Genomic DNA, 25,493 nt, shown 5'->3' with positions numbered 1-25,493 from the left:
AGTCAACTTTAGGATTCACGTACAAGTACCCTCAGTCCCTCCGCTCACAAAGAGGTAGCACCAAGCTGTCACCTCCTTACTCTTCCCTCTCTGCCCCCACGACTCATCCGAGAGTCCCAAGATGAAAAGGGCATCTTCTGAGTAACGGGCTCACCGGAAGGAGCAAAGCAAAGCAGCAGACACATCTGGAAGATAAAGGACGCGTCTAACCTGGCAAAGGAGCTGGTTCAGGTAGCAAACTCCTTTCCATGCAATGGTAAGAATTTGATTTCAGTCCTTCGAGAACTTAGCCTGAGCTAAGGATTGTGCGTTCTTTCCTGCAGTCAAAGAACAACAAAAAAATCCCTTCCAAACCCCAGAAGAACAGTGTAGTCTTGGAGAGCATGTGTTGGAGCAGTTTTTTAAATATTTCTTATGACAACAAAACCGCATATGCTAGAGGTATACCCCAGAGCTCCTGGCAGGCTATGCTAATGCAGGTGACAGCCTAGGTGAGGATATCAAGACCTACTGGGTGTGCCCGTCCCAAGGGACAATTTGGGCGTGGCTTTCAGAGACGTGGGTAGCTAGGGTTGGGAGGAGTCTGGTCCTGGCCCTAGGAACTAGAAGTCTTTCTTCGAAGGACTGGCTTGCTGCAGACAGAGTACCCGCAGCTCCGCTGAAGGCTGAGCAGGAACAGACTTTGAGGAAGTGCAGGGAGCGCTGGAGGGCCGGGGCCAGGTTCCCACCATCTGTGAGACAGTGCTGGGAGGCACGCGCCGCCCTAGTGATGCGGGGCGGAGCCTGGGTGCGGCTGGTGACCGGGTTAATGCTCCTGGTCCTGGGAGAAGGCCAGCAAGGTAGGTGGCTGGTGAGCGCAGCATAGAGGCGCTGCCTGGAGCCAGGAGTGAGGTTTTGCCAAGCGGCTTGACCCCGACCTGGAATTAACTTTGTGCCCCGGCTGTGGGAACCTCCTCTTCTTGGAACCTCTTGGTCCTCTTTTGATCTCTTTTGTTCGCTGCAGATCTCCTGATCCTAAAACTCCTTTAATTTGCTGCAGAAGCCTTAGCCGAATCTGCCGAGCACCAGGACAGGCAAGAGGACCCGAATTAGTTAGACACTAATGGTCTCCCCTCCCAGGCCACCTCTGCGAACAAACTCTGAAAGCTGCTTCTCCAAGTACACCACTGGGCTAGTTTCCTGTATTATAGCTTCCCCAGCATTTGGTACAGTCAGTTTTCTGCTGCGAAAGCGAACTTGCTGGGACAAACACCCTCTCCCGCTTCTTCAAAACACGGCAGAGAAATGTACAACAGAGTGACGTTAATGACACAGACTACCAAAGTCACAACCAAAGCCTTTCTGGGCGTCTTTGTACTCCAACCGATGGGAATATTAAACAGAAGGTGGCTTAGTCTTGTAAATTACCTCTCTTTTGAGAAGTAACTGACAGGTTCAGCCGTCTGTAGCTTGAAAAAAGCCACATGAATCATTACTAAAGGTTGAAGATGTAATTGTCTTTGTACCGTCCTGTCAGTTTTGAACAGTTTTATCAACGTAAGTTTGGCCTGAAAAAGCAGGGTTCGAGAGAGAAGCAAGCATTTCCCACGTGGATTTTTTTTTTTTTTTAAGATCATCAACGCTCAGTCTATTTCTAGAAATGCATTTCCTTAACTGTTATTCTTCTGTGACTTGGGTTTGTTTAGATATACCAGGTATTCAGAAAAAAAGCTTTTCTTAAACTAACATGGTAGCTGCGTATATTCGTAGGCACAGGAGAGTGGGATTGGATCTAGGTATCCAGTGTCTACAGAGCAGAGCTGTCTCCTTAAACCCGTTTTCTATCAAGGTTACTGAGAATCTCTGAGTTCTTCTCTTTCTCGTTCTTTACACAGTACAGAATACATTTCAGTCAACTCTAGTTAGCACACTGCTGTAGAACATTAAAACTTATTCCTTGAAAGTAAGGAATGTCGTTAAGAACTTTCAAAACTCATGCACAGTAAGTACTGAATATGCTGCTGTTATGTTTTTAGAAAATGCTTCTAAACGTAATTATTAATATATTCAAATATTTAGAAAGATGCTTCTAAGTTTACTGTAAATCACATTGAAAACTATTCGGATGGAATGTAGACCACCCACAGCACTCACCTGAAGTGTACTATCATTTTAGTATCTATCTATCTATCTATCATATATATATATATATATATATACAGCCATTTCATAGTCAAGTTTACAGTCCAAACCAAAAATTTGTGCCTGTTGATGTTAAAGCTAATTTTCCCATCCCCCTGTCTCCTCGCCTATAGGAAATTACTATTCTGCTTTTTGTTTTAGGTATTTGTATTTTATGTAAACGAGATCATATTAAAGGAATAACTTTTCATATAATGTAATGTTTTGAAGCTCTACCATGATACAGTATGGATCACAACCTCGTTTACTTGTAAGGTTGATAAGTATTCTCCTGTAAGGGGACAGCACATTTTGTGCATGCATTTTTCTGTCGGGTGGATTTGTTTGCTTCGGTCTTTCTGCTTTTATAAATAATGTTACCACAAGCATTTCTGTATCAGGGTTCGTATGAACACATTTGTATTTTCACCCGGGAAGAGATTTACTGAGTCAGAAGTTGGCTATGATTAACCATTTGCAGAATAGCTAGTGTCTTTCCAGAGTGGCTGCTCTGTTTTATAGTCCTATAGCACATGGAGGTTTCAATTTATTCACATACCTGCTAACATTTGGAGTTACCTGACATTTTTATTTTAGCCAGCCTAGTGGATGTCAGCTGGCATATTTCACTGTGGCTTGATTTGCATTTCCCTGAAGATTAATGGTTTTAAGCATGTCTTATTCATTTGTATATTGACATGTCCATATAGTCTTTGGAAAAAGCCCTACTTAGATCTTGGGTTTTGTTGTTGTTGTTGTTATTGTTGTCGTTGTTTATTTATATGAGTTGTTTGCTTATGCTAGACTTAAATTTTACCACCTAGATAATATGCAATTATTTCTATCATTTTGTTCAGTGGATTATCTTTATTTTTACCCCATATCCTTTGCAGTACAAAATTTTGGGGTTTTTTGTTTTGTTTTTGAGAAACCAGTTTTACTATATATCCCAGGCTTGCCTGAAACATTTATTCCTCCTCTTCTTCAGCATGCTGAAGTTACCACCATGCTGAGTTTAAATCTTTCATTTTCAATGAAGTTGGATTTCTTTTTAATTAGTGTCTTAGCATATTTCTCAACTAATTCTCAGCTCTAGAGAATTATGATCTTGCCTATTACAGGAAACCAAAGAGCAATGTATTATGAGTAACGGTGAAAGCCCATTTGCATATTCTAACACTTTATCTGTCATTTATAACATGACACATTCTCTCACAGTATTTGATATCCAAGTATTCTAAATCTTATTATATGCTACTTGGTTGACCTAAATCATACCAGAAAGTAGATGAACAAACAGCTGTATAAATTTATATGAATTTTTGTTTGGGGGGATTTCCAACATGCTGAGGTTTTCCTAGAAAGCTTGTCAAATCATGACAGTGATGACTATAAAGGATTGCAGAGCTATTCATTCAGAACTTGACAAAGATAAGCTTGTCCTTCGATCACCATCAGCCTAAACATCATCACAGTGCTTTATTTAACTCTACATTATATTTTAGAGTTGAGGCTCATCTTTTGCCTAATTTGAGGACTCTTTTCCTCCTACTGGGTTGCCTCATCCGGCCTTCATATAAAGGGAGGGGCCTAGTCTTATTGCAGCTTTCTATGCTATTATTTGATGATCCTCCTGAGGGGCCTGCCCTCTTCTGAAGGGAAAGGAGGAGGACTGGATGAGAGTGGGACTGAGGAGAGGTAGAAGGGAGAGACTGGGAGAGGTGGAGAGAGGGGATGTAACTAATATATGAGAGAAGAATAAACAAAAACAACTTTTAGAAGAGTGCTTTCTTTCTTACTAATATTTTTTAAACTTTCTGCTCTTAACATTCTGTAAGTGACAAGCATATTTTTAGGAAAGAAACTATGAAGTAACATAAAAATATAAACTATATTACTTTTCTCTACTAAGAATTTTTCTCAATAAAATAAAAAATAAGTGAAGTAAAATTCTCATTTAAATATTATATGCTCCTCTAATATTGATGCTGTCAGACAGTAATGTCCCCTACAATTACTTCTTATGATGCTTTGGATTAGGATTTTTTTTTTTAAAGCAGCATATTAAGAAGAAATGTGAGGACTATAAAGGCGAAGGAGAAATAATACATAGAATTAAAACAGACTTACGGGCTGCTGAAATGGAGAAATAATACATAGAATTAAAACAGACTTACGGGCTGCTGAAATTGGTCAGTGGTTAGAACACTTGCTATGCCAGTGTGAAGACCTGTGTTGTAAATATTCTATAAGCATGCCTGTGTCACATGCTAACATGCATACCCCATGTACACCTGAGGAAGAAAACTAATTTACGGACTCTTCCCTAATGAAAGTTAGATTGGAGAGAATAGATCACAGAAAATATTTTAGCAATTTATGTAAATTCCATTACTAATACCCTTTAACATAACATCTTCAATTCTGAACCATGTGCAGTGCTCTTGCATTGAAGGACATTAGAATTCTTTTCAAAGTTAAATGAAATGGTGGTATGCATATTTAGTAAGATATTTGTCTGATGCTTGCAGTTTGGAATCATCAAAGTTACTGGAATTATAAAGTGAAGTTCTTCCTAGAAAACATACATCTATGGAGGAACAAGCCCTCCTGTTGACTCTAAAATCTTGCAGTAAACACAGGAAACTTAGGGTGAAGGCACCGCACAGTTACAAAAATAAGAGTGACATTTAAAAAGTTCAACGAGCATATTGCATCTTGCTGTCTGGCAGAGATGGGATTTTAGTGCCTACCTTAGAGAAAATCTGCTCAAGGAAGCCCACTAATGATGTTTCAGTCAGGAGGACTAGACCCAAGAGGAGCCAACCCTTTCAAGACTGGTGACGTGTAGTCACAATAAATACACTTTAACTCAAGAGCACTCATCTCCGTGGCTCTCTTGGCTCAAGCCAAATGAGAAGAAAAACTTCAGCGCTTTCGTATCTTAAGATCCGAGTTGCTTATTGCATCTCTAGAAAGTGAAAGATAAGTCATCTTTGACTTGCTTCGGAGTCCCTGATATTTTGATGGCCTTTGTGTGTGTGTGTGTGTGTGTGTGTGTGTGTGTGTGTGTGTGTGCAATAGTGAGTACAGATTTCTTTAGGAGGGAAAATCAATTGTTCAGCATAGACTTAACTAGGCTAATGAACAAAGCACGTGGCATAAGAAACCTCACCTCTCTGTCTAGCTCAGGAGTGCTCTCCTGGGGGCCACCATCTTCTTCAGAGTCCCTACAGAAGCGTGCACTTTGACTCAGTATACCGCCAGCAATCAGCTGCTCAAGACCTGATCTGTGACCATTCTCTCACCCCTGGATGGTACCGATTTCTCATCTTTGACAGACCTGCAGAGATGCCAACCAAATGTGTTGAGGTACTTTTTCTCTTACTGACGTGTTATCTTCATGTTTAGTAGATTAACTTAATTTGAAATGTATCTATAATACCTACTTTAACGCTAATCGCTATGATAATAATGTTATGCCCCATTTTGTTCACAAATGTTTGAACCACAATCTTAGATAATTTCCACAGCTTTGGAACACAGTGGAATAGAAAGCATTCTCCATCAAAATATGCAAGACACACATATTCTTATGCATAAGTCTCCTGGTTACCCCATTAGCAGACCAAATTTTAAACATAGGTCCAGGCATATAACCACAGGAAAACTGCCACTAAGGAATGCTTTTGAATTTTTTTCCTTCAATACTCCTCTGACATTTCCTTTCTTAACTGTGATAGCTCAAAACCTATAATCCATTACCTTGTATTTCATAACTGAAGAAAACTCAGACTGTCAGTGAAATTTCCAAGCTTTTCCTGAGATGAGGTTTCTCTGTGTAACAGAGCCCTGGCTGTCCTGAACTGGCTTTGTAGGTAAGGCTGGCCTTGAACTCACAAAGATCCTACTACCTCTGCCTCCCAAGTGCTTGGATTATGAGGTATGTGCTACCATGCTTGTTGGCTCAAAGCTTTTTTCTAATGCAATATATGTGATATGTGTGTGCGAGTGTGTGTGTGTGTGTGTGTGTGTGTGTGCGTCATTCATGCCAGAAGTTAATATTGGGTATCTTCTTCAATTTTTTTATACTTGGTTTTTGAAACAGAATCAGGATCCTTCCCACACAATGAGGCTAGAATGCCTAGTTCAGAAAGCCCCGGCGAAATATTCTGTCTCTCTCTCCCCAGTGCCAGGATCCATAGGCATGTGACATGCCTGGATATTTTATGTCTACACCGAGGCTAAACTCCATGTTTGTACGTCAAGCACCTTATTAACTTAGCTATCTCCCCAGCAAGCAAGTATTTCTTGGTTCCACCTTACAGACAGTATTACTGCTATAAATCAATAATCTGGAGGCCTATGGTCTCAGGATGTGGAGTTCTAGTCTTCAAACCCACTCTGTATGCAACATGTATACATGTATACTGCATGTATGCATACATACTTGTAAACAGACAAGCATGAGTCTTTCAGGTATGCCCCCCATTTAATTCTTCTGCTTTTCCTTTTCCTTTTACTGTCCTAGAGGTTGAAGCCAGGGTATTACACAGCCTAGGCAAGCTACATCTTTAACCATGTTTAAGAGCTATGCTTAAAATCCCACCCTATGGTTTTCTGCAAGTAAACCTTTCCCTGCGCTCACTTCTTCCACACAGTTGGTGATGCTCTTTATCCCGGCAGAGCCTTGCCTACCCAGTTACCACTAATGGCTTTGTTCACACAAGGAGCTCTGAGATGAGCCTTTTCTTCCAAATTGCCTCAAAGCATAAGCATAAGAGAAATAAATGCAAAACACTATTTCTTGAGTATTCCTCGGCTACTGTGAATTGGACTGAGAACTCTAGTTATCTGAACCAAAACTTTCAAATGAAAAGCCACCAGTAACTCAGCTACTCATACTGGCATGATATAGACATCTCCTCTACCTATGTTAGTGTGACAAGGTGGTGATTCATTCTGTCCCTGTTATTGCCACTATAATCTTGTCCACATAATCTAAGGAATAAGACTAAGTTTACATATTGTAAACTTTCATTCCTTCAGACTCTGTGTTTGTGGTATCAAAATGGTAACAAAGTATTTGAATGATGATGTTTATTTTGCAGCAAATATGTTTCTTGTACTGTCGCTATTGTGGGTATATAGCCTCACTTGATTTCACAGTGAGACTTTGTGTTAGCAAATGAAGCTCCTTATAAAAACGTGGATGCAGACAGAGTTTGAATCCTGTAACCAAAGTCATTACCATTGGAGGCAGAATAACATACAATGTTGCCACAGCATGAGTCGTTTGCCACATAGCAAGCCTTGAGGAGTAACCAGGAACGTTTTTGTTTGTTTGTTTGTTTGTTTGTTTGTTTGAAATCCGAACCTTTGTACCAAAATTGTAATATTCAAGAAATAATCCAAGTTGATAATCATCACTAATGAACTGGCATCGCACCTTGTGTATTGTGCTATTCTGTTTTTTTTTACCTAGAAGACACAGAACTACTAACTACTAATTATATGGTGAGAATCTACCATATAAAACTGTGCCTTATCAGAGCCCTTTTTATCTTACTGTCACTCATCTTTTGAAAGTTATTTAGACACAGGTGTTTCCTTTCTCAAAAGTTAAAAGAAAGCGGTATTTCTTTTCTCTATAGGATGATACAAGCCTGTTGAAATATTTGTTTCTATTTGTTTAATTTAAATAATATACATGAATCATAAAAAAGAACAAAGAAAAGAGGAAACATAGCAGTGATTTTTCATAATCCACCTCAATTTTAGCTATCACATTAATGTTCCATTTCTTTTTTATTTAATTTTTGCAACATGGTAAGTACATCATTAGCGTTTTCCTATATTATAAATATATCATGTGATTTTTTTGGAAATAATATGTGTAATCATTATAATTTTAGTATGGCAAATAAAAATTTTATAAGAAATTAATAGACATATCTTTTAAAGTATTAGAATATATAAACTATTTAAAACATAGTGATAATTTTTACTTCCCATTGCAATAGATTAAAATACATTTCTTGATATTGTACATTCTCACATGTTCATTAGACATTTGTATTTATTTCATTTGAGAATTATGAATTAGTGATCTTAGAGTTTGTAATTAAATAAAATGACCTAAATAAAATAAAACAAATGCAATAATATAGCAATTAATAGTAGCATACTAAAAAATACTACTTACAAGTTATTTTTCATTTAATTATTTGTTTTATATTTTATGGTTATCAATTAATGGTATCTATCAACCTTTCCTTTATGATTTTCCTTTGTTTTAAAATATGAAGACAGTAAAATTAATGACAGAAACCAGGTTAGTGATTATTGGTTATTCCCGCTTAGATACTGTGTTTTCATTTACACTTTAGCTGAGCTCTTTAAGCATGTACCACTGTCTACTTAAAATATTAGAGGAAGATGGTGGTCACCTTGTCCAAAGTCAGGTCCAAAGTCCTTTGGCTCTTCTCAAAGTTTTGTCTTTCTTGTAGCTTAATTTGTCATTGAATTACATTTTTCTATCTTAAAAGAATGTTGATAGTAGGCTTGAAACCATGTTTTAACTCCATTTTTCTAAGTTGCTAAATAATTTTTCTATATCAGATTATAAATAGCACCTTTCTTTTCACTTGGCTTTTATTTTGTTTTGTCTCTGAATGAATATTAAATATACATTATCTCCAGCAATTGTGCAAAACTTCCCAAGATCAGTTGACAATTGTGCTATGTATTGATACACTTTCAGTTTAATGACTTTTTTTAATAATGTGTCACTATTTTAGTAAACTATCTGAAGTTGAATTTCTCATTTACAACACGTATGTAAAATTATGATATTTCCATTGAATGGGTTATGTTAGTATTAATTAATAGTGTATTAACTTGGTGTTTTTAAATTTAGTTTCTCATGCATATATATATATATAAGTTGTTTTTTAATATTATTTATTTGTGTGTAGGAGTGTTTTGCCTTCACGTGTGTATTTATGCCACATGCATGCCTGGTTCCCATAGACATCAAAGAGGGTGTCGGATCCCCCTGGACCTGGAGTGTAGAAATGGTTATGAACCACTATAAGAATGTAGGGATTCAAATCCAGGTCTTCTGGGAGAACAGCAAGGGCACTTAACCGCCAAGGCACACCTCCAGCCCTAATTGATAATTGATCATCCATAAACTAATTGATAATTCACTGTTTTGAAGATCATTTAAAGAAAAATGTAAAGTTTTTATTTGTATGAAATTAATTGGGTTTTCAACTCTTACTTTCTCTGCAATAAAAGATGAACCGCTGTGGAACCCAGGTTCCCATCTGGCTGTCTCTGAATGGCTCAGAAACACTGCCTCTTCCTGGGGAGATCAAGAAACTGACAGCTTGTGCCACTTGGCAGTTTTTGTTTAGCACTAAAAAAGACTGCTGCCTCTTTCAAATCCCCGTGTCTGTAAGAAACTGTGGCGATTTCTTTGTGTACTTCCTACAACCCACACAGGGATGTATGGGCTACTGTGCTGAAGGTAAGAAAGCATAGTAATGCTTTGAATGGCTAATTGTAGAAATGTATGTGCGTTTGTATTCTGAATAGATTGTACTGGGCTGATGTCAGTAGGAGACTTCCTCTGTCATTATTGCTAAATTGAAGCTGACTTTCTGGGTTAAACTGACCAATTTGTTTAGGATACTTGCTAATCTCTTGAAGTGCTAAAAAAAAAATCCTTGTTCTTACAAAAGTATCAAAGCAGACTTAAGTGCACATAATGCCTGAGCTGCTTAAGAAACTAGGGTTCTTTTTATCCTTCCCTTTTCTAATTATGATATGACGGATAGCAAGCAAATGTGTGAACATTTGGACTTCTGCAGTATTTTATTTTTCATTAGCAGTTTGTTGAGTGTTTATACAGAGCAAAGAGTTATGTTAGGCTCTAGTGTTGGTTATTGTCAGAATCAAGATAAGTATGACCTCTCCTCTAGTGGAATACCTCAAACAGTTCATAAAAATAAGCCAGATATAGCTCACAAAGATGAGAATAAATGTCTGTGCATTCCACAAGCAATGTTTCCCTAAAGAGGAGTTTGCCATTCTGTTTGTCGTGTACTTGTATGTTGGAGTGATTGCCTAGCAGCTACATAGCTTTAATCTACAGTGCTTAAAAAAAACTATAAAACCAGAAGAAACAAGCAAAACAATAATTTGTAGATTCTGTACCACCTAGATAATTTCCTTTATTTCGATGGTGGTCTGGACTTCACAACGATCTTTCAAATGATAGTGTATAGAAAAGAAAAAAGAAAAGAACAATGTTTCCACAGGAAAGAAGACTGGTACATGCTAGATTTGATCAGTGCAAGCATCCCTGAGGACAGAGCCGGAGGGTACCCACATTGTCTGTGAACTTGCAGTAAGGACTCTAGATGTGTTACTCTTCCACAGAGGCCAGTTTCTCAGCTCAATCATAAAGAACTGGTATAAATGCAGACTAAGAAATATTCCAGAGAACACATGAGCGTAATATGTCTCAGAAGTGACAAGGGCAAGGAAATTTCAGAAAAGAATGAGAGCTGTCATAGACTGAAGGAAAACATTCTGAGTGATGCACAGTGATTTCCTGGAATGAATATTGGAACAGAAGAAGCCATCACAGGGGAAACTGTGTTTTGTTTTTTGTTTGTTTGTTTGTTTGTTTGTTTTTGTCTAATGTAGTCCCAAGATCAGCTTCCCAATTTTGACCAATACATTCTTGCCTTATAATGTGCTAACGTTTGCAGAAGATGTTCAGAGTTTTTTATATGGGGATGTTTTGTATTAAGTTTCTTTATGTGTGTGAATCTAAAATTATTTTAAACTAAAATGTTTATAACAAAACCAAACCAAATTATTTTTTAATCAAATGCCTTTTTAATTAAAGAAAGCCAAGCAGTACAACAGACACAGACTGTTTAAAGACAGCATCCTTTTGCTCTGGATAATTAGCTCTGGAAATGCTCTCTGAACAGCTGATGAGTCCAAACTGACATTTGAATGAGAAAAATTAGTCAGTCATGAAAAAATGTGATAGGAACAAAGTAAAGAGATGTCACAGAAGATGAGAACCAGAAGTGATGGAACTGTGGGATGTTCCGTTGGTTTAAGAACTTAGGTCAGATCAAAACCATGTTATAAAGTCTTAGGAGATTTTTCAGTAGATGGCTAATGCAATCTGTGGACTGTATGCACAGATTGGAGAAAGGTTTCTGTAGAACAGTTTCTGTTGCATTAGTTCCATAGAGAAGCATGATTGGCTTACATCAAAGGGAATGAAATGACTTGTACTAGTGACAAAGCAAAGAGAGTATTGAGCTTAGATGCAATTTTCAGACAAAAATATGCATAAATTACACCACCTGTTTATGTTGTTGGAGTAATATTTATCTCCTAACCGATAAAGCATGTGCTTAGTATAGTTTAGAGGATAAATTTAAAGTCTTCCGTCATGCCACAGGGTAGTCATGCATTTACTAATTGCAATTAATCATCTTAATGGAAAGATTAAAAGTTGCTGTAGGAGGGAATGCTGCAAGCAAGGGAAGCATGTAGTTCACAATCAGGAGACCATAGAGAAACCCTCTTTGGATTCTGCTTATAGTTTCCTTTCTCTTTACTTCTCCTAGTCCTATCACAATTCCCTCCCCTCCAGTTCCACTCCCTTTCTGTCTCTCACTAGAAAAGGACAGTCTTCTAAGAGATAACAATCAAACATCACAAAATAAAATATAATAGGAAGATGACGCAAAAGCAATCATATAGAAGTTAGGCACAGCAACTCAACAGAAAAAAAAGGGGTCCCAAGAGCAAGAACCAGAGTCAGGGATCCACTTATTCTCACAGCCAGGAGTCTCATAAAAATACTCAACTGAAAGCTATAATATATATAATATAATATAATATAATATAATATAATATAATATAATATAATATAATAGGATATGATATATAATATAATTATATAAATAATTTAATATAATATATTGTAATGGCCAGAACCTGGAAACAACCCAGATGTCCATCAACGAAGGAATGGGTACAGAAATTGTGGTATTTTTACACAATGAAATACTACTCAGCAATCAAAAAGGAGGAAATCATAAAATTTGCAGGCGAATGGTGGGATCTAGAAAAGATCCTTCTGAGTGAAATATCCCAGAAGAAGAAAGACAAACACAGTATATACTCACTTATATAGACCTATAAGATATGATAAACATAATGAAATCTATACACCTAAAAAAGATAATCAAGAGAGCGGACATGGGGTAAGATGATCAATCCTTGTTTAGAAAGACAGATGGGATGTGCATTGAATGTATGACAGGAGTCTTCTGAGCGCATCTGAAAGTCTCTAACTAGCAGTGTTTTCAAAGCAGATACAAAGACTCATGACCAAACCTTCGGCAGAGTACAGGGAATCATATGAAAGAAGGGGAGTTAGTATGATGGGGAAAGGATAGGAGCTCCACAAGGACCAAATATATCTGGGCACAGGGTCTTTTCTGAGACTGACATTCAACCAAGGACCATGTATGGATATAACCTAGAACCTCCGCTCAGATGTAGCCCGTAGTCGCTCAGTAACCAATTGGTTTCCCATAGTGAGGGTAACAAGGACTATTTCTAACAGGAACTCAATGACTGGCTCTTTGGTCTCCTCACCCCCCAAGGGAGGAACAGTCCTGTTAGGCCACAGAGGAGGGCTTTGCAACCAGTCCTGAAGATACCTGATAAAACAGGATCAGATGAATGGGGAGGAGGTCCCCCCATCAGTGGACTTGGAAAGGGGCATGGTGGAGATGAGGGAGGGAGGGTGGGATTGGGAGGGAATGAGGGAGTGGGACAAGGCTGGGATACAAAGTTAATAAAATGTAACTGATAAGAAAAAAATAAATAAATAAAATTTATTAAAGAAAATAAATAAATAAAAAGAAAAAATCTATTTTCAATAAAGGGGAAAAAAGGGAAATAAAAATAAAGGGAAAGAACTCCAGAAAAAATCTACAGATAATATAACAAGAACAATGTTATAATTATGAACAATTCTGTTAATACTTTGACATCCTAGATTGACTTGTCAAGTTACTTAAAAGCAGTGGCTCTATTCCAATTCAAGAAGGTATATTTCTAGTTCAATACCATTTTAGAAGGAGGACCCAGGAACTATACTAATTTGAGTGGGAACTTTCTGAACATACTAAGTTGAAATGATTACAATTTTATACAAAATCTTGTAGATATATGAAAAGGAAAGTCTAGTCCCGAGAGACTAGAGCCAACCTCCCGTGAAGGCAGTGCTGCTCAAAAGAGCAAACACAAAAGAAGAGTATTTTGGAAGCTTTAGGATGAAAATACTCAATGATCTTCCCAGCATGTGGGAGCTGAGGTGACGAGAAATTTATGAAGTTGAGGTCGTTTTGGGTTACATGGTAACTTCCCAGCCAGCCTGGGCTAATAAGGGAAACCCCATCTTGAGAATGAAAATATTATCACCAGGTCTCTCTCTCTCTCTCTCTCTCTCTCTCTCTCTCTCTCTCTCTCTCTCTCTCTCTCTCTCACACACACACACACACACACAAATCTTCTAGGCAATAAACCAAAGTTATTGTCTGCACAAAATCCCTGCAAAATGGACAATTATGAATAAAACTCTTCTAAATGTCTGTGTTCATCTTTCTTAAAGAAGTCTGTCTGAAAGTTCTCTGGGTAAACACCAGAAGGAAAGAGGCAGAATGATTGTGTGTGTGTGTGCATTTAGCGTCATGTAAAAATGCCAAATTGCCCTTCCAAGTGGCTGCACCGCTTTGCATTTCTACAAGAAATAAGGACCCCTGCAGCCCAAACGCTTGAAATTATTAGTGTGTCCTGCTAGTTCATACCCCAGAGGAGGTATGAAAGCTTACAAGTACTTCAAAATACAGTCCCTGATCATCCATCATCGACGTTTGATCTTATCCTCAAAGAGGGAAACTTCTTATGAAAAACCCCTGTAAGAACAGCTAAGAAATCCCAAGTTCATGTTAAAATGTGATTCCTCAAGACCTGTTTTTAGATATGCATATTCAGAGTCATTTAAGTAAAAACATAAATGTTAACCTTTTGCAGCTATTTCTGATGTGAAGTTTCACACCTGTGGCCCTGGAGAAACGGAAACTGGAGGTGGCTGTGGAGGTGTGTATGACATTATTTTTTCCGTGACATATATGATAGTGATGTCTGTGAATATCCTTGTTCTCTGGTTATGCAAACATCACCAGTCTGATCAAAATATCAATAACTTTTTTGTGTGTAGAACATATCCCTGAGGCTGGTAGAAGCACAGAGTTAAAAAAAACTGTAAATATTGGCAGAATCATGCACAAGAAAATTTGGTGATTGAACTTAATTTTTATAAAAATGTATATGCATTTGTACTTATTGTTTTACTCCCAAAACTTTGCCTTCTAGCACTGTTCAAGAATGTGTAAAGCACAATCGTTGTAACAGTTTTTATAATATTAAAAAAATCTTTTAAAACTATCTGTGATCACAGTTGGAGGATTTTTGTAAGTTTTTAGCCTCATGGGATGACCCTCTCTCAAAACAAACAAACAAAAATTAAGCCATTTCATTGTGTCTGTAGACAACTAGGATTCTCTAAAAGCAGGAGGATTCATTTTCGTCTGGTTACTATAACTAATATTTCTGAGCTACTTCTCTGCACTCTTCCATCTGCACATCGATTTTGCAGGCCTCTTTCCCTTTCTATCTGTTATAAAAACATTATGCTGTCTTAAAGTCTCAACTTCATTAGAGCCTGTTATTTAAATGGTTATTATTTCCCTAATTTTTAGACTGTAATATAAAAGAAAAAGCAATATTCCTTAATCGTTGTAGCAGTAAGCACATAATATGATTATTGATCTATTATGCACACTAGGCATGGATTTTCTTAACTAGGGATCTGTATCAAAGAAAAAAAGCCATTTTTCTTCTTGAATGAATAACTCATTTCAGTTGGTAGTGGGGTACACTGAGTGGGGCCCAGCTTGTCTGTCTTGTATCAAACCCTGGGTTCAAAACCAGCACCACAGGAAGCAACAGAAAAATGTGTTTACTTCTTTGTTCCCTTACTTCAGCACACTGTGATTATTTAAAACATTTGTATAATTACGTAGAATTTAGACTATATAAAACTGCACACAATTCGAAGTAACCTAAGCGAAAAGCTCACTATGACTATGGTCACTTGGCTTAAGGATTACTAAAATATTTGTAGCTGGGCACACTTTCATCTCAGCACTTGGGAGACTGAGGCAGGAGGATCAAGAGCTTGAGGCTAGCATGAGCTAAGTAAGAAGACCCTTCCTAGACTCCACCATGTTTGTTGTTAGTATGTTTCTTTCAAAACAACTCATTTGCCATTAGTTTTGGGGATATGCTGTCTAGCAAAATAATGCTTTAAATAATCTGAAAGTAAGTTTCTTTATAAAAAAGGCCTCAAGACAAGATTTCTAAGAGTTTTCCAGTGTCTGTATGACAGATCTAGAAAGTTACCTTTGTGATTGTCACCGAAGAATAATGTATGTGATAGAAAGATGTATATTTCAGACTATAGTAAAGCATCTTGTTAATTTTATTAGTCAGATATTTTTCTATTTTTAAAACAAAACAAAACAATCATTATAGACTTTTAGATTTAACTTTACAAATGCCTAGAATTAAAAACAAACAAACCTTGAACTCTTTAGACAGGACCTAGAAGGAACTTCAGGCATATCTTTAGCCTCAAAAAAAAAAAAAAAAAAAAACAGAAAAGAACAAGGCAATTGTCCAGCTCTTCACTGTAGTGGTTCACTGACAAAATAATCACTGCACAATTAACAACTCTTTTAACCCAAAGTCAGGAGTTGAGTGAAAAGCAAATTATAGAATATTTACTTGATTTGATGCTGCGGTAAATAGTTAAAGACAAGATATTAAAAAGTCTAGTTCCTAAATTCTTGTTTGTTCTGTATTTTAGAAACAATGATTGCCTGAGGAATGTGAATCACTTTTCTTTTCACAGTCCAGGCTTTGCGGAGGTTCCCCATGATTAATGTAAGGCTGAGCCGTTACTCTGACGCCAATCAATATTCATCATAGTTTAAACAGGAGTTTTTCTCTTTGTTGTCTGTTAGAAAAAGAATAATCATTTTTCCCCAAAGTAGGGATATCAATTTTCCCTTAAAGTAGGTCCCAGACTGATAGTCGTTGGGTCCTTTTTCCGTGAGATTATTTTCTTTCTTCAAGATACCTGACTGACCCTTTGTGCTCTCTCCCTCCAGGCCAGCTCTCCATGCTGCCTCCCCCACCTCCAGGCAGGCCAAAGGTCACCGCAGAGCTGGTCGGTTCTCAGGTAGTTTGTAGGTGTGCTTTTGATGTTTCCCCTGTGAACAACTCTGTAGGCTTTCTCATAGCCTGGTCTAGGCTTTCTTCCCAAGAAATCAAAGAAGAGCTGAGACAAGAAAGCACTGTTCAGGCATTCTCGCTTTTAGAATTTGATGGCATAAATCTCAGACTTGGAGACAGGGTATGTAAAAAATATATATTATATTTTCTTTCCATGACTATATTGGTTTCCAAAAATGGATTTCAAGCCAAACACTGAAAGCTGCTTTTGTCCTCAGAATATAAAGCAATATTGGCTTAATTTTTTTCTACTTGGTAATTGTGCTAATTTTAACAACAGCTAGAAATATTAGTAATGTATTTTTGGTGACTATGTTTAGAGATTTCCTTTTCACAATCTGCTGATTTTCATTGAGTCTTTAAGACTGTATTTTTCTTTCAGGTTTTAAGATTAAATTATTATATACTGGAAAGCAATGTTTTAATTTTTCTTTCTTTTAATGCTTTCATTTTTATTGATTTATTTTTTATTAATTACAATTTATTCACTTTGTATCCCACCTGTAGTCCCCTCCCATATTCCTCCCACTTCTACCCTCTATCCCTCTTCTCCTCCCATATCCCTCCCCAAGTCCACTTATAGAGGAGGACCTCCTCCATTTCTATCTGACCCTAGCCTATCAGGTCTTATCAGGACTGGCTGCATTGTCTTTCTACTTTTAAATAAATATATATTAAAGAAAAAGCACACTATACTTTACATTGAGGTTCAAATAATTAATATTTATTGAATTTTTCTTAAAAATATAGGTAAGTGTGTGAAATGTTTGGTAATTTATTATTTTCAAATTTAGTTTTCTTTGTTTTATCTTATGTGTGAGTGTTTTACCTGCAAGTGTGTGTATGGGTATATGTGCATATATGTGTTTGATGTCCAGGGAGTTCAGAAAGGATATTTGATCCCTGACTCTGGAGTTATGTAAAGCTATGAAACATTGTGTTGGTGCTGAGAATAGAACCTGAGTCCTCTACAAGAGCAAGTGCTCATAAGTGCTGACCATCTCTCTCACCACTGGCTCTTAACTTTATCGTTTATTTACAATTGCCTTAAAGATCTAAAGATAATGATTTGCATGTTTTTTATAATGTCACTACTAAATGATTATTTCTTAACTGTATTCATAGATATTCTGCAGTGCCTCCGTCTTTTTCTTGGAGAAACCTGATGTGCAAAGTATAGCTGTCGAAAGCCAGGGATTTTTTGCAGGAATTAAGGTGTGTCGCAGTGAGTATGAACTGGAAAGCTTATTTACTGTGATTTGCCCATGATGGGTCCTGGGCCTCATGGTAGGCTGAATCAGAAAGCTTAAGCTACATAATCTGCAGTTTTGAAGAATAAACTGAATGACCCTCATGTGCAAGGAAGCCTGAAGACACGTGGGAATGAGCTGATTCAGGGTGCTCCTTGACTTTTGATGACACCGCATCTCAGTAAGCTCATCGCAAATTTAAAAAGGGGGGGGCAAGCCAAAAATGCATTTGCTGCCACCAAGTTGCAGGCCATAACTTAGCCATAAGCACACTGTGGTGGGCTGGATGTTGACTCTTTGTTACCCATGGCTCACTGGAAGCTGTAGATGGCTGCTACCACCTAGCATCTTGAGAAAGTGTGTTGCAGAATATTGTGGCTCTCAGGAAAGACAAAAAAAATTCAAAGTACAACTCTCACTGAATGTAAAATTGTCTGCCCTGATAAAGTGAAGTATCATGATTCATGAACCTGTGGGAGGAGGGACCAAAGCGATAGCTCAAACTAGGATAAGCCAAAGGCTCTGTTTTTGTAAGTCATTCTGCTAGATAGTTGATTATGTATTATCAGAGTGCCACTACTTGGCTGCTGTAAATGCTTGATGACAAGTGTCAGGTGGAGGGCTGGCACCTGTGACTTGAGCAGAAATGACTCACGCTTCTGGCTTTACGGATTGCCATGACTGTGCTAACCAAACAACATCTTTTTTGGTTACTGCTGGTCTCACTGGATCTAGAGCATGGCGAGTTATTCCACCAGGTAAGAAGAAGTGTCAGGGAATCATGTCAGTGGAAGACACTGGGCAGCATCAAGAGGTAGAAACTGGAGAGCAGGGAGCTCACTCATGGAATTGGAGATTCCACTGGATCCATTTCTCGTTCAAAGATAACAGAGAAAAATAAACAGATGTGAGGGTAGGACTTAGGGATATGATGAAAACCTTTGTCTAGGTAAGGTCCGTGTAGATGTGGGCAGAGCTCCAGTAGAGGAGATGGAATTACATTGTCAGAAGAGATAGCAGTGGGAGAGCAAGCAGAGCTCTGACTCTGGAAGAGCAGTAACCTTTTCATTTGCATTGGTAGGTGCACAGCTAACCAATGTCAGGGGTCAGCCACTGTTTCCAATTAGACTAACAGAGAAATAGCACTAAGAAGCAATTCTTTGGAGAGACAGCTAAGACTTGAGGCTATGGGAATAACAGAAGATCCCTGCTTCCATGTATGACTGTCTGGTGGACTGGAATGGACTCATGCTGTATATCAATAGATCTCAGGAAGTCTAACTTAGAAGGAAAAGGTCAGAAGCAAGCTGAGGAGTGGAATAATGAATGTGATGACAAAATTTTAATTTATGTGGTAAGTAGTCTATACATTTCAATGGTGACAATAAGTCTTTGAAAATAATCAGGTTCTTCTTTGGTTGTATCAATAATCATTAGCAAACAAATGAGAAGAAATCACAATCATCTCTCTTCCTCCATCCTCCAGAATTAATGGAGCCAGCTTGGTCACATGCCTGTCCGACCAATGCTGAGGAAACAATTGAGCCTAAACTCAGAGGGGACCTGGTACTGGAACTCTCTGGATGCCACCAGAAGTGGCTTATATTTGTTTTTACCAGTTTGATGTTAATTGGCCTAGTTTAGTTAAATAAAACTGAACGCTTGTGTTACTAATGGCTCACTGAGCAAAAGAGAATCTGTTGAGAAAAACATTTTCAAAATTAACCCTTATAATACCTTCTGTCTGAACTTAACTTGCTGTGTTTTCTCATACCAGTTAAAACCTGAACTAAGCACTATACTAGAAGATGGAAAGGAACACCAGCTGAGGATAGAGAGTACAGTCCCTATTGTTTGCTCTGAATTTAGTGAGCTTGATCAAGGATGCAAAATCTCACTAAAACTGAGAACTGTCGAGCAAGGTAACACACTAGATTCATTTTGGTTTATTACATTTCAGAGAATAACTGATCCTGGTTCTCTTTTATAGTAAGTCCCTAAGCTGTACTCGGAAATAAAATGTTTCATGCTTACATCAGCTAATGGCTCTGTGGTATTAATGATCTGATATAAGGTCGAAAGGGCTTCTTGCACCAACCCCATCACCATCACTCCAGGGCTCAAGCAGGCTAGTGAACTATCTTCTCTTTTTTTTGTGATGTGTCATCTTTCCTTTACCCTCCACTACTTCTTCCTGACTTTTTATTCTCTTTGCCTTGTTTTTAGAGATGAGGGACAAGCAGCTCTTTAGTTTTCCAAATCGCTTTCACTGAGGGAGGCGCGATGGGCTCAGGGTTGAAGCTTCTGGAACACGTGTCTCATAGTGCATTCTTCACACTTCTCTCCCCAGTGTAAGCTCCATGTGGGACATTTGTCTTAATGTTCTTCCATGTGAAGGACTAATCCCATGGGTATCATGATGCACGGCCATTTATAAATTACTACCAAGGCAATATAGAGAAGGAAATTGCTCCCTAGAGCAAGACAGAGCAGACAAGAGAGCAAACCATGTATAGCTGTGGCTGGGCTGGTTGAGTTCCTTCCCAATTACACCTCTGACCAAAGCAAGAGATTTTCTGATTAAAACAAAATCTGTAAAGGCTGATTATAGTCCTGCTTACATATCATATATTCTTCATATGGCATTTTAAGTAGATCCTCAAACACGGGGTACCTAGATGCTGATGGCTTTATAATCTAACTGAATCAGAGAGGTGAAAAGATTAACAGGCCCAGATTAGTTTCCTGCCAGATGCATAGAAAAGCAAATCAAAAGGCAAAAAAAAGGAGCTCAAAGATGTCATGCTAAGGTACTTATCAGTTACATGTTTAGGAGATGCCTAATTCGGCACTTAGATTTCTGAAGGCTTGTGACATAGTGAATTTTTATTACAGTTCAGACCCTGTGATACAATAGAGGGGACTTAGAGCCCCTGCTCAGAAGAAGCCCATTGGCTGCTCAGTTTCCAAGTGGGTACCCTGGTAAGGGGTACTGGGACAGTATCTGACATGAACTCAGTGTCTAGCTCTTTGATTGCCTCCTCCTGGGGGCTGCAGCCTTGCAAGCCCCCAGAGGAAGATGATGCAGCCAGTCCTGATGAGACCTGATAGGCTAGGGTCAGATAGAAGGGGAGGAGGTCCTCCCTTATCAGGGGACTAAGGAAAGGGAATAAGGGTAGAAGAGGGAAGGTGAGTGGAACTAAGAGGAGGTGAGGGAGGGGGATACAGTGCAGATACAAAGTGAATAAATTGAAATAAATAAATAGATAAATAGATAGATAAATAAATAAATACAAAGAAAAAAGAACCAAACAATACCAGTTCAATCTACTTCTGGGAAGCACAGACACATAATTACTGATACTGTCCAAATTTGTGTTAAGCAAAAAATTATCTTGATTAGAAGTATATTTTTAAATATATTTGCACTCTCTCAATTTCTTTAATTAAGGCAAGTACTGCTATAATGACATAAATGCAACCTAACTATGCTATTGTAACTTAGAATTTTGTGTGTTTCTTTGCTTTGTCAATTAACAGTTTCTCTATTTTTAGAGATAAATTTCTCTTTTCTTTCTCGGTGCTCTTTCCTTCTCTGCTACCCAGTGTCCACATGGACAGAGTCCATGTTGTTGATGTGTTCCTACAGAGGCTGTGCAGCTTTTGCACAGGCTCCATGAGAACAACCTTGGGCCTCGCATTGTAAACTTGGGAAATGAAACCATAGACTGGACCTAAGCCACACATACTCACATTCCCCTCAGGGAGCTGGCTAATGAATTTGGATGTTTCCATTCTGTTTTATATGTATGAGAAAAATGTGTTTCTAGGAAAACATAAGGTGAGTGGTGGTGGATCATGCCTTTAATCCCAGAACTGATGAGGCACAGACAGGCAATCTCTGAATTCAACAACAGTCTGTCCTAACTAGTTCCAGAGAAAAACTTGTTTTCAAAAAAGAAAAAGAAAGAAAATTTAAAAGGAGAAAAAAATTTTCCCTAGGATCTTGAACCTAAAAGGTGACCACTGTAATTTCTTTTTTTAATTAAATTTTTTATTTTTATATTAATTACAGTTTATTCACTCTGTATCCCAGCTGTAGCCCCCTCCTTCATTCCCTCCCAATCCCACTTTCTCTCCCTCATCTCCTACCATGCCCCTTTCCAAGTTCACTAATAGATGGAAGGAAGACCTCCCCTTCCATATGACACTAGCTTATCAGGATTCATCAGGACTGGCTGCATTGTTGTTCTCTGGGGCCTGGCAAGGATGTGCCTCCCTACTCCAAGGGAGAGGTGATCAGAGAGCCAGCCACTGAGTTCATGTCAGAGACAGTCCTTGTTCCCCTTACTAGGGAACCCACTTTGAGACTGAGCTGCCATGGCTACATTTGAGCATTGGTTCTGGGTTATATCCATGAATGGTCCTTGGTTGGATTATCAGTCTCAGAAAAGACCCCTGGGCCCAGATATTTTGGTTCTTTTGCTCTCCTTGTGGAGATCTTGTCCTCTGTAGGTCTTTCTATCTCCCCCTTCTGTCATATGATTACCTGCACTCTGCCCAAAGTTTGATTATGAGTCTCAGCATCTGCTTTGATACACTGCTGGGTAGAGTGTTTCAGAAGCCCTCTATGATAGGCTCCTATCCTGCTTCTTGTTTTCTCCTACTTCCAATTTTTTTTTTCTAAGTGAGGATTGATCATCCCAGGGTCTTTCTTCTTGCTTAACTTCTTTAGGTATACAGATTTTAATATGTTTATCCTATCTTTTAGGTCTAGTATCTACTTATAAGTGAGTATATACTGTGTGTGTCTTTCTGCTTCTGGGATGCCTCAGTTAGGGTGATCTTTTCTAGATCCCACCATTTGCCGCAAATTTCATGAATTCCTTTTTTTTAATTGCTGAGTAGTATTCCATTGTGTAAATGTACCACAATTTCTGTATCCATTTCTCCACTGAGGGACATCTGAGTTGTTTCCAGGTTCAGGCCATTACGAATAAAGCTGATACAAACATGGTTGAATAAATGTCCTTGTTGTGTAATTGAGCATCTTTTGGATATATACCTAGGAATGGTAGAGCTGGATCTTGAGGAAGCACTATTCCTAATTGTCTGAGAAAGTGCCAGATTGATTTCCAAAGTGGTTGTACAAGTTTACATTCCCACCAGCAATGGAGGAGGGTCCCTTTTCTCCACATCCTCTCCAGCATTTATTGTCGCTTGAGTTTTTGATCTCAGCCATTCTGATGGGTGTAAGGTGAAATCTCAGGGTGGTTTTGATTTGCATCTCCCTGATGACTAAGGACGTTGAGCATTTCTTTAAGTGTTTCTCTGCTATTCTATATTCCTCTAGAGAGAATTCTGTTTAGCTCTGTACCCCACTTTTTAAGATTTATTTATTTATAGTCTATACAATGTTCTGTCTGCATGAACACCTGCGCACCAGAAGAGGGCACTATAGATGGTTGTGAGCCACCATGTGGTTGCTGGGAATCGAACTCCAGACCTCTGGAAGAGCAGTCAGTGCTCTTAACCTCTGAGCCACCTCTCCAGCCCCTGTACCCCACTTTTTATTTGATTACTTGATTTGTTGCTTTTTAACTTCTTGAGTTCTTTATATCTTCTGGATATTAGCCCTCTGTCTGATATAAGGTTGGTGAAAATCCTTTCCCAGTGTGTAGGCTGTCTTTTGTTCTGACGAAAGTGTACTTTGCTTTTCAGTTTCATGAGGTCCCATTTATTGATTGTTGATCTTAGAGCCTGTGCTGTTGGTGTTCTGTTCAGGAAGTTGTCTCCTTTGCCAATGAGTTCAAGGCTCTTCCCTACTTTTTCTTCTAACAGATTTAGTGTGTCTGGTTTTATGGTGAGGTCTTTGATCCACTTGGACTTCAGTTTTTTGCAGGGTGCTAAATATTTGCATTTTTCTGCATGTAGACATCCAGTTAGACCAGCACCCTTTGTTAAAGATGCTGTCTCTTTTCCATTGTATGGTTTTGACTTCTTTGTCAAAAATCAAGGCTATCCATCTATTTTCATTTTCTGTTACTGTTTCCTCTCAAACTTCTTTCCCTTTTTCTTTGTTACATAAGCAGAAGGTCAAGTTGAGGTTCTGAATATATTCAGACACTTATGAAGAGAAATAAGATTATTAGCCATGATCACCTTCAAGAGAACCACGTCATTTTCTTACTAAATGTTTATGTTAATATTTCATAGCATATATGTGTGTGTGTGTGTGTGTGTGTGTGTATAATATGTTGATGAAATCATGGCACTAAAATGTTCACAGCTTTATCCCACCTGTGTTATTTATTGCTTTTGAATTATATCTAGATGCATATGTGTTTCTAACTTTATTGCAAATATCAGCGAGTATGTATTTATATATGTTCATACATATATAAAGTTAATATCAATCTATAAAGATCAAGTAGATTCAGTAGCTTTATTTTAACTTAGACAAAAATTACAGTAATTTTTAAAGAAAAACATTTTAAGAATAATATGACAGTCTAATGTTTCATAGTGATCATGTAACTACATTTGATTTGCACGTACGTGCAAAAACTTAAAATGTGTTTTTTTTTTTTTTCCCTCTAAATAGATAAGGAGCACCTAGGCTTAAATTTGGCATTGTCTTCCTGCCACGTGGACCTTCACCAGGATTCTTGTGCCAATGGCATATGCAGCCACGCTATAGTGTACTACGCTGCTGTGACAGACCCTTCCCGGGATGGAGAGAGAGTCACACACGTCCTTGTGGACCCAATAGTTAACGATGTTTACCTGTGGGACAGATACACTCCCGACAGCGTCCAGGTTGACCTATCAAAAAAAAATCATCTTTACTCCTGAAGAATTCAAAAGATATATTTGTGCCACAATTATTTTTTTAATTTGAAATTTCTTTAATGATGCTTAAGAGGTGGCCAAAAGGCTACGTTTACTCTCTTGACTTCTAGAGGACCCAAGATTGGTTCCTGGAGCCACGTGGGCCAGCTAACACCTGCCTGTCATTGCTGGCCACACTTGGCACATATTCAGTTATATAAATGAATTATATAAATAATTAACCTTTAAAATTACTTAATTTTTTTTTATTTTTAAAATAATTTTATTTTAAGTGACTATAAAAATAAGAATCCATTGCTATTGACTCCAATTTCTAAATAACTTATTACCTATCGCTAGCCAACAACCGTGTTAATGTTCAAATATTTCTTTCCTTTGCAGATCAAAGTCAAGGACGTCCCATCTGCTTACTGCTATTCATTCACTGACCCACACATAATCACCTTTGATGGCAGGTAATGTCCTGAGCTTTTCTTTTTTCGGTGGCTTTTGCCATTGTTTTGTTTTAATTGTCACACTTTTTTTATCATTTCTTTGTCTTTATTAATGATTTGTACTTTTACTGCTTTATTTCCAGATACTAGTGTATTTGTGAAGGATATTTTTGCCTTAATTCCAGCCTTTTGTAAATAATTCATAAAACCAGTGAGCCTAAATTTTTTAATTATTACAAGTGAAGATACCTTTGAGATTTATGTGAAATGACTAAACTAATTCATTAAATTTAGTTTAACACTAATTACATTTAATTGATGGATA

General features: G+C 37.9%; 1 protein-coding gene across 2 annotated transcripts in view; it reads left to right on the top strand.

Annotated features, from left to right (window-relative positions):
• Nucleotides 1-623: 623 nt before the first annotated feature.
• Nucleotides 624-25,493, top strand: part of Vwde (von Willebrand factor D and EGF domains) — a 62,866-nt gene continuing 37,996 nt past the window's right edge. For both annotated transcript variants that reach the window (XM_060373842.1, XM_060373841.1), the window contains exons 1-9: nucleotides 624-839; nucleotides 5,348-5,532; nucleotides 9,463-9,694; nucleotides 14,308-14,373; nucleotides 16,509-16,753; nucleotides 17,758-17,847; nucleotides 19,660-19,804; nucleotides 24,487-24,701; nucleotides 25,116-25,189. In XM_060373842.1, coding sequence (XP_060229825.1) covers nucleotides 770-839; nucleotides 5,348-5,532; nucleotides 9,463-9,694; nucleotides 14,308-14,373; nucleotides 16,509-16,753; nucleotides 17,758-17,847; nucleotides 19,660-19,804; nucleotides 24,487-24,701; nucleotides 25,116-25,189 — 1,322 coding nt within the window. In that variant the 5' untranslated portion in view covers nucleotides 624-769. The remainder of the gene's footprint in view (nucleotides 840-5,347; nucleotides 5,533-9,462; nucleotides 9,695-14,307; nucleotides 14,374-16,508; nucleotides 16,754-17,757; nucleotides 17,848-19,659; nucleotides 19,805-24,486; nucleotides 24,702-25,115; nucleotides 25,190-25,493) is intronic.

The sequence above is a fragment of the Meriones unguiculatus genome, chromosome 21 (assembly GCF_030254825.1).
Source record: "Meriones unguiculatus strain TT.TT164.6M chromosome 21, Bangor_MerUng_6.1, whole genome shotgun sequence".
NCBI lineage: Eukaryota > Metazoa > Chordata > Mammalia > Rodentia > Muridae > Meriones > Meriones unguiculatus.
The sequence above is the reverse complement of the archived record's forward strand: the minus strand, read 5'-3'. Positions and strand labels throughout refer to the sequence as shown.